The sequence below is a fragment of the Cariama cristata genome, unplaced genomic scaffold (genome assembly GCF_000690535.1).
Source record: "Cariama cristata isolate BGI_N322 unplaced genomic scaffold, ASM69053v1 scaffold40678, whole genome shotgun sequence".
Classification (NCBI taxonomy): Eukaryota; Metazoa; Chordata; class Aves; order Cariamiformes; family Cariamidae; genus Cariama; species Cariama cristata.
The window spans coordinates 350-10,301 of NW_009632448.1; the positions used below are offsets into that span (position 1 = coordinate 350).

Here is a 9,952-nt window from a genome sequence, read left to right on the forward strand (position 1 = left end):
CGGGGGGCAGTGTTGGGTGCTCGGCAGGGCTGGGTGCTGGGGTAAAGGATCCAGGCTGGGCGGTGGGTGGGGAGGAGGGTGCGGGAGTGATGCTACCGCTATGGCATGGCTGGGAGAGCCCCGGCTCCCGGCTGTGCCGACGCGGTGCTGGGAAGCAGTCATCTTTCTCCTCCTCTCTTCTCCCAGCTCCGCTGGTCCCTGCTCTGAAGGGAGAAGGGAGGAAGGAGGGAGAGCATCCCTCTTGGCACAGCAGCTGCCTGGAGCCAGGGCACAAACCTACTCGCTGTCCTGGGAAGGAGCCAGCCTACGCTCCTGGGAAGGGAAAATAAACAGATAGCCTTTACTCACCCATCCAAACACTGTCCTCCTCACCCATGGGCGTGTGGAAAATGGACTTTGCAAATGGTTTAAGTCGTGGTTTCCCGGCCAAGGCTGCCGGGAAGCAGGAGCTCGGGTCTGGAGCAGGCAGGAGCCACGGCAGCAGATGGGGACCTCAATAGCAGCAAAGCAAAATCCACCGGCACGCAGGGAGGGTATGGCACAGAGCGGCTCAAAACTGACCCCCCTGCCCTCCTCTTCCTCAGGGTGCTCCCAGCAGAGGTGGGGATGGAGGCGGATGACGAGTCCGAGCCCAATTCAGGAGACGTGCCGGGTAGTGGGGGGTCCCACCAACGCCATGCAGCCGAGGAGGGAGGCCTTTACCCTGGCATGCGTCATCTCACCGGCCAGATGCTCGGGTTTAGGTTCATGGTTTCTCTTTTCTTTGTTCATGCAGAGGAAGGGGGCTCAGCGCCATGGCCCTGGCAGGATCAGGGGGTTTGATGGGATGCTTGCATGGTGCCGGCGGGGCCATTGCGTGTGTGCGGTGAGAAGCGAGGGGTTATTCCAGCAGGAACCAAGCAGCAGAGCCAACAGCCAAAGTCCCGTAGGTGAAGATGTCGGAGGGGGTCTCCCCTTGGTAGTCAGTCAGTGACAAACCCAACACGGGCAGGACCGCGCTTCAGCTGCAAAACACAAACCGGGAAGAGAGGGAGTTTGCTTCGACCATCCCTTTGGCAGAGCATCCCTCTGCCCATCGCCATCTCGCAGCGATCAGCCATCTCCTCCCCACTGTGGATCCTCGGGGCAGGATCCCACCCGCTTTGCAGCCTCAACGCCCCAAGAAGCCCGCACCGTCCCCTCCCTGCCCACCATGCCCCATCCCTGGAGGCTCACAGGGCTTACTGCGGTAGGACTGAGGGCGCGCCGGATCTGTGGAAGTGGACGATTTGCCATTTGCCATCCCGGCGGTGCCAGATGCGGGTCTCCTCAGACTGGGCGGTGCGGGGGATCCCTCCCGCATCCACATACTGCGTGATACGGATGTAGGCGATGCAGGCGGACTCGTCTCCCATCAGGTGGATGTGGGGGTTCAGGATCGTCGTGTGCACGGGCTTGCTGTTTCGGGACCACACTGGCGAGGGGACAAGCACAAGTGGCTTTAGGCAGGGGAAGGAGTTTGGCTGGCTCTTGCCCAGGGCGCAGCAATGTGGGGAGGGGAGATGCTTGGGTTAGGCTATCTGCTTGGAGGGGCTGAGTAAATTCTGCATGGGTGGGTTCAGGATGGGTCCGCCTAGAAAGCAGCTAACTAAACAACTCCTCTGCACACAGCCCGGCCCCAGTTGGCCTAACAAGCTTGATTCACCTCCTGCTGGGGTCTTCCAGATCAGCCAGAGATGCTCCCAAAGCCACCCTTACCCTTCTCTCTCCAGCAAGCAGATGGGGGTCAAGACACAGCCAGGCCCATGGGAAGTGGGAAGGGTCCTGCGGGAGGCAAAGGGGCTGCTTACGGTTTTCGAAGTAGAATCGGTGGAAATCCAGGCCTTCCACGAGGTTGCCTAGAGCCTCGGGCTCGAAGGCAGTCATCCCAGGGTCGCACATCTTCCTGGGGAGGCGGGAAGGGGAGAGAAAAGGCAGAGGTTGTCTCATTGCTCCTGGCATGAGAGCCTTCAAAACCCAAACGGCTTGTGCTTGGGATAACTCCCTGAGCCTGAGACTGAGGAACCTCTGCACCAGCGAGTAATTCAAGCAGAAATCTGAGCTCATCCCTGCACTCTGCATGAAGCCCACCCCACCTTGCCTCCAGCCTGACTCCACCTTGACTGCAGCCGAGAACCCAATGAGTCAGGCTGAATTCAGTGAAACAGTCACCATCTCCAATTAAACCTCCCAAAACACTGACGTCTTCTTTGTAAGAAAGAAAAACAGTAGGGAAAAACTCATATTCTCTGCTCTGTATCAAAATATCCCTGCTGTGATTCTCTGAGGCAGGGATGAAGACCTGCACTCCCTCAGACATTGCTAATTAAATAGGCTTTGGACACAGAAGAAGTGTACTCTGAAGAGCATCAGCTCAGCGAGTAGAAAGCAGTTATGCTTCCAAGCAGCCTGTGGCAATCTGACTATAATGGATACCATGGATGCAATATTCCTTCTTCCACCATAAATCACGTTTACAGTTATTCATCTTTCTGCGAATCAGAAAATGGGCTCATCCATGATAATGAGACCAGAGAGCTGTGGTCAGTATGAGAGATGTCCCCTGCTTCTCTTGGATGGTCTCCATGCCCTATCACCACGTCAACCTCCCAGGCTGCGTTGTCACAGTGAGACCACCTGCTCTGGGAGGCTGAGCCCCCACCCCAGCCCAAACCCAAGCTGGGCACACTCACGTGTAAGACTCAAAGTCGCCATTGCTTATTGCTTCGATCAGCTGCTCTGTGACTTTAATAATTTCTTGCTTCCGTACTGTTGGTTAAAAGAGAAAAAAGAAAATAAAAGGAGAAAACAAACCAGAAGTGCTGGTGTTGCAATATCGGTGAGGAATCTTTTTCTCATTAGAAGCAGAGTGCAGGATGCTGTGGGACATGGGAAACTGTCCAGGGGAAAAGCAGGAGACCGACTTGGGAGAGAGATGTGGGGACGGGCTCTTCACCCTCAGAGAGAAAAGACCTCCAGAGTCAGGGCAAAAATGAAAAAAACTGTATTCTCATAAAGAGCAAAAGGGTTATCACCGAGTGGTGAGCTGCCCTCAGCCCAAAAGTTGGCACAGGTTGGTCTTGGCTGCAAAATCTTCTACCCCATGAACTCACAGCAGGGGCCAGCCAGGGCAAGCTGGACCATGGATGCTCTCACCTCCCTCTGAGATGGGAGGAGAGGGTCTCAGCTAGGAGGAGGACAGGTGGGTGACATGGGCAGGTGGGTGACGGGAGACACAAGGAGAGACCCCACAAAGGGCATGGCACCATGCGGCTGCTGCTGGGGACCCCAGATGCTGCCAGCTCATCCGGGAAGGGGCTGGGCTGTGAGAGAGGGTTTGGCTCCCCGGGATGCAGGAGGAAATGTCAGAAGTAACCCTGGGCTTATTAACGAGGCTCTGCTTCAAATGCAAATTGGAGTCATGCTTGACTTAATCTTATTTTTTTTGTTTGTTGTGGCTAACAAAAGGAGAGGAAGCACATTCCTGAGAGTGGTTCAGAAAGGAGGAGAGGGACCCCCATCACTTCCCGAGCTCCTTCTGCCTCTGCATCTGCTCTTGGGGAGCCCTTCCCCAGGAGGACAAGTGCCCCATTAACTTTCACATCAGGCCAAAGTCCATCTTGCATTGTGCTGAGATCTCTCCATTGAGAGACTTTACAAATTAGCACTGACAAATTATTCCCTGGGTTATTCTTAGAAAGCTGGCTCTGGTAAGCGGGCGGGAGGGAGGCAGGGATTTCCCCTGGAGGCTTTTCCCAAAGGGCCATTTATTTTGGAGGAGCGGGCAGTTGGGCTGCTATCCCAGCAGATTTCTGCCATTTCCATGTCTGCTTTCAGGGAATACCCCTGGTTTTGGGAGCGTCCCCCCCTCCTCACCAGCAGTGCCCCAGCTGCTCGTGGCAGCGACCCTGCAGTGAAACCACCTAAGGAGTTAAAGCAACTTCTGAAGGGCCCCAAGGCAGTTCGATGGCGGTGGGTTTTGCCGTAGCCAATATCTCATTAGGGCTGGCCAGACTAACAACCTCAGGGCACCCCTCCAAAACAGCCTGCCCACCTCCCTGGGGGTCCCTGCCGGTACGTTTGGGGGGTGTCCCCGCCGGTACCTTTGGTGTCTTCATCCTCGATGGTGGTGTTGGTGCTCTCCGACGATTCCTGAGCAAAGAAAAGAAAGGAGAGATGGGGTGGTGAGAGGGGTCTTCTCCCTGTGCCAGATGGAGCTCGTGTGTTCGACAGCCCCCCGAGTCCGACCCCACAGCGCTCGACTGTGCCAACGGACAGAAACCAAGGAAAACACCAGCAGGTCCAACCCGTCCTCAACCACAGCTCTAGGGCAGCGCTGGCAGAGCCCTCCCTGACCTCCGCTCCTTGTAGCCAAGGGCACAAGAGCTGGGCTGTGGAGGGTCCTTTCCTACCGACACCTGTGGGGACAGAGATGGGGGCAGATCCGGGGGCGGGGGGGGTTGGTGTGTTGCCGGAGGGGCAGGGAGAGGGGCTGTGCAGGGGTGGAAGACACCATGTTGACTGTACGATAAAGAGAGAGATGTACGAATTAACAGCGAGGAGGAGCTGGGATGAGAAAGAGGGGACTGTGCAGGAGTGAGAGAGACCACACTGACCGCAGAGTAGGGAGAGAAATGTACAATAAAACAGAGTGCTTCCAAGACCCACATGGACCACCGAAGGCTGAGACACAGCTCGTTCAAGAAACAGCTGAGCACTACACAGATTTATTTGGGGGGGGGGAAGGGGGGAACAAAAAAAGGGTACTGACCCCCCGTCTCTCTCCAGGAGCCCCATCAAGGCAACTCTGCTAGCGGAGCTAGAGCAATGGCTCTGCTAGCTCTTCCCAGCAGAGCCTTGCTTATGTATTACCCATAATACCCCGATGTAGGTTGGCAAGGTGTCCCATGACCATACAGTCCCCGCAGAGGCATGGAAGGTGTTTCTCCAAGGCTCCTTGGACCGATGCAGCCTGCAGACCTGAGTCAGGAGAACTGGGAGAAACGGCATGAGAACCCATCAGCAAGAACCAAGGCTGGCTTCCCACTAGCTGGTGGCCAGCAAGTGCCTGCACCAACCCTGTTAATGGGGTTTGTGGGTGATACGGCTTTGAGGATGTTCCCTCCAACCCCGCTGTCCCTTCTTCCCTACCCCGAGGTAACTTCCAAAAACGGGGAAAGCTGGAACATGTGGAGAGGCCCAGCAATATCGGCATTGAGGAAGACGAAGGACACTCACCATTAACTGAACGCTGGAACTGGACTTTCTTTTCTGGAAAAACAAGGAGAAGAGATGGAACAGGAAGAGACACAGAGTGAGAAAGGCTGAGGGCGGCACGTGAGAGGCAGCAGCTCCTGAGCCACCCTTCGTGGTCCTCGTGGAGGGGAAAACGAAAGGCACGGGGAGGGGGGGCAACGTGGTGCTCCTGTAGGGATGCGCTGCTGGCTGCGGTGCTGGTGGTGCCACGCCAGCCACGATCTGTGGTGTTGTGCTTCCCAAGGACCTGGCCAGTCCAAAAGAGAGTCCCCTAGGAATCGGTGACCACTCTGGTGGCTTTGTGACCAGGTCAACAAACTCACAGGAACAGGCGTGGGATGCTGAAAAGTTAAGGCAGCTCCACCACCTGTACAGCCCTGCGCCTGGTGTGAATGCCGTACTGACGTTTACAGGCTCTGGAGCTGTCCTGGGTGCATCTGCCCACGCTGCTGACTAGTGTGGAGACGCTCAGTTAGCTTTGGACCTAGACCAGTACTAAGCTGGCTGGTTTAAAGCCAGCCTGGCTATTGCTACTCAGCCCCGCAAGGCAGACACACCGTGTGGGAAGCTGTCCTGAGCACAGCTCCTGTGCTTTAAATCAGGACAAGTCTCCAAAGAGAAGACCTTATGCATGAACATATTTATGTCCATCCTTGACTACTACCACTAGGCTTTAAGGCTTTTGGGTTGGATGACCTCATAGCCACATTTCTGCTGGCAATCTCAAACTACTTCTGGACTCTCCTTGCTGTTCTCTGCTCCCCATCTCCATCTTCAATCTAGCCAGGAGACAGGAGGACGTGCACGCTGGCCTCATGCCCTTTCTCCACCTCCAGCTCCCCGGGGATGAACCACAGTGGGTGTCAGGGAACACCAGTGTGCAGGAATCGGAAGCTGCAGTGCCAAATAACAACGTGTTTTACCAGCATATTTAACGAGGCAACAGCTCTGCCTGCCCTGCAGAGGGAAAAGCAGCACACACAGTGCAAATCTCCTGGAAAAGTCCGTGGAGCGACCCATCAGGGTGCATGGGTGGGCTGCAGTGTAAAAACTGCTGATATCCATCCCCCTCATTGCTCCTTTCACATCCTAACTGGCTCCCACCAGCATCGTCGCTGAGTTTCTCTGCCAGTGCAGCTCTCCACTCCCTCCTAGGTCCTACGTTAATCCTCGTCCCTCTGTCACCGAAACAACAGATGTCCTAAAGGGCAGAGTAAGCTGCGGTATTTCGGAAGGAACCTCATGGGAAATGGAGCCGCCGGAGCTGGGCTGTCTGCAGGAAGGGCTGACAGCTTCTGCTACCCAGCGACATGAGACGGGGCAGTAAACTGCAGAAATTTGAGACGCAACAGAATGCAACACAAAGCAGTGACCGCGTCGAGTCTGGACATACAGTAACAGGATGCAACACGGGGCAGTGAGCTCATTAATTTAGGACGGGACAGGATGCGACATGGGGCAGTGATTTCATTAGTTTACAATGGGACGAGATGTGACACTACACAGGGCAGTGAAGGTATTATAGCTGCTGGGACCAGAAGACCTCCCACAGACCCCAGAGCAGGGCTTGAGGGGGATTTTGTGTCCTGTGAATGCTTTTAGTAGGGGAGGAACCTCCTCAGAAGGGTGAGTTTTGAGCCCTCTGAGCCTGGGCTAGCACCATCCCGGTGCTGGAGGACTGTGTGGGCAGGTGGGAGGGCAGCACCTGGTACCTGCTGCCCACCTGCGTAGCTTTGGGCAGGAAGGACAGGGGTGGCTGCCTGGGACCTGCCTGCTCTCATGGGGACCATCAGTTCAGCAAGTTTCTCCAAATGGGGACACAACTCTTCTCATAATGAATCACACCATGTGGCCTGAATTACAGCCCTGCTCTCAGCAGGCAGGACCATTCCTTTCCCACCTGCCCAAGGCAGGTTTCCAGATTCCTACATCGCTTTTCCAGCAAGATGGAAAGAGATGAACACCGTTCAGCAATGCTCTGACATCTGCCAACTGCCCATGGTGGGCCATTAAAGCTTTGCCACCCAGCCTCCCCATGCCCCCGTGAGTGGGTTACGCTGTGAGTCCCCCCAGGCCGAGCATGGGAATGAGAGGTGTGAATGGTAATGCTGAAGGTGGCCAACACAAGCAACCTGTTGGGAATGAGCTTGTCTCTACGTTGTCTTCTCCTCTGCTACCTTCCTGGCCATCTAGCCAGGCTGTCTCACCTCCACTTGTCGGAAAGGCGGCAATAAAAAAGCAAATTCTTTCTCCAGAGCTTTTACACCCTCTTGAGCTGAATGTTGGCTGGTAGACTGTGCTTAGGATGAAGCCTCACTTGCTGCTCCCCGCTCACCACCGAGGCGCTGAGGACTGGGGATACAAACCAGCATCTCTGATCCCGCTCCGAAACCAGACCCTCCTTGCCAAGTTTCAGTGATGGGCCAGAAGGCTGTTTACCCAAACTATCTATTTTGCTACGACAGCAAGTGCCCTCTCCCCAGGATAACCTCTGCCCTCAAACCTACTTTGAAGTCCAAGAGGAAGTATCATTAGCAAGTTGGGCTGGCAAATGGTCTACCACCGCACCATCCCAGTGATGCTAGAGATGAAATTCAAGGCTGTCCCTTTGTGCTGGGAAATTAGATTCAGGACTGTGTCTGACGAAGCTTCTCCATCCACCAATCTCTCCTTTTACAGCTTAAAACCACATCTGATCTTGCTTTCACTGGTGCTCCAGCGACTCGTACCAGGTCAGCTCTACCTGCGGTGTCACTTCTCAGGTGACTCCCAGAAGCAGCCAGGATCTCAGAGCAGCAGAGGACAGGCCAGCAGTGGCTGGCAGATGGGATGCTGTGACTCCCATGGGACCTGTCCCCTCTATGCCAGCACTGTTGTCCAAATCTACCAGTCCTGTCTTGGAAGTCACGTAATATCCTGACACTACTGCCCAAAGCAATGTCCTCTCATAACAATGCAGGCCATCAGCTTCACGTTGCAGAATAACGCTACATGGTCAGAATGATCTGTTGTGGAGCTGAGCCCAGGTTTGGAGGGTTGTGTGTGGTCTCAAGCCTTGCAGGCTTGTGCTGTCCTAGCTGTTGGGTCTGGAAGGAGTGGGAGAAAGACAAGCCATCCCTAGACCTCTGGCTCCACTGACTATTTGGACTGAGGAGGGAAGAAGACAGCTGAGGGCTCTGCTCTTCCAAAACCCTGCATCCCCCACAGCCCAACAACTGGATCCCTACAAAAGGGCCGGAGGAAGGAGAGCAGCCATGCCGCAGTTGGGCTCCCAAAGCTCTGCCTGACACCTTGCACCCCTGCCCTGCGATGGGGGATGTCATCACGCCAGTTCTCCCCCGCTGAGTGACAGCTTGTACTCATGAAGGGAACAGGTAAGGAGAGAAAGACCCTCACACAGACTGTTCCTTCCTGCAGGAGTTTGACAGAGCTCGCTAACCACCACTAACCACCACATCTCCGTATCATCATCAGAAGTTGCTTGGCAGTAGAATTTTGCTGCCTCCAGGAGCAATCTTGTCCTGGAGAAGAGCTGTTGTCCCACCTTGGAGGGGCAGGCGAACCTGAGGGCTCTGCATCCCAAGAAACAAGGTCCACCAAGCACCAGCTTCTTTTTAGAGCATCACCAAGCCAGTTGCTCTGTCAAGTATCACCAAATTAGGTTGCACCTTGAGTACCATGTTCATTTCTGGGCCCCCCACTACAAGAAGGACATTGAGCTGCTGGAGAGTGTCCAGAGAAGAGCGACAAAGCTGGTGAAGGGCCTGGAGAAAAAGCCTTACGAGGAGCGGCTGAGGGAGCTGGGGGTGTTTAGTCTGGAGAAGAGGAGGCTGAGGGGAGACCTGATCGCTCTCTACAACGACCTGAAAGGAGGCTGTAGTGAGGCGGGGGGTGGTGTCTTCTCCTCAGTAACTAGCGATAGGACAAGAGGAAACGGTCTCAAGTTGCGTTGCAGGGGAGGTTCAGGTTGGACGTTGGGAAGAACTTCTTCACTGTTAGAGTCATTAGCCATTGGAACGGGCTCCCCAGGGAGGTGGTGGAGTCACCATCCCTGGAGGTATTCAAAAAATGTTTAGATGTGGGGCTTTGAGACATGGTTTAGTGGGTTTAGCGGGCATGGTGGCATCAGGTATACGGTTGGACTTAATAATCTTTGAGGTCTCTTCCAACCATAATGATTCTATGATTCTAAACTCCTTTGCTCTGTCTGCACTGGGCACAGGGGGTCGGCACTGCTGCCGAGAGGGTTAAAGGCACCCATGTGCCACCCAGCAGCACACCAGCCCTTGGGGACGGGATGGGACAGGAGCTGGGGGCGAGCCCAGTCCCACCAGCCACAGCTGGGGTGAGTAGGAGCTGCAGCCGCCCATCTCACCAAAAAACTCCTGTCAGGTTGAAGCCATGGCTCTGGGCTACAAACCTGCCTCCCCCTGTCCCCTGTCCCCCGGTCCAGCCTCTGCCTCTCCCCCTCCCTGGGGTCAGCAAGGGGTGAGCACATTTTGCAGGCAACGAAACATCAGCAAATTCCCCCCATGCACCCCTCCAGCACCAGCCTGCTCCCCTCACTCGCCGCGCTGCCAACCCTCCCGTGCGCTGCTGGTCCTGGCAGGAGCCGAGCCGGTGGCAAGGGGACACACCGGGACAGCCGGGCCAACAGCTGCCCTTTAAAGCACAGAGC

General features: G+C 55.4%; 1 protein-coding gene across 1 annotated transcript; it reads right to left on the reverse strand.

Annotated features, from left to right (window-relative positions):
- Positions 1 to 766: 766 nt before the first annotated feature.
- On the reverse strand, positions 767 to 5,289 carry LOC104166424 (calcium/calmodulin-dependent protein kinase type II subunit alpha-like; the record flags this gene model as incomplete). The annotated part of the gene is made up of 6 exons (XM_009706344.1): positions 767 to 1,004; positions 1,216 to 1,453; positions 1,830 to 1,924; positions 2,712 to 2,787; positions 4,122 to 4,170; positions 5,257 to 5,289. Coding segments are annotated over 5 exons (486 nt in total), but the record flags the coding sequence as incomplete, so codon positions are not given.
- Positions 5,290 to 9,952: the final 4,663 nt, after the last annotated feature.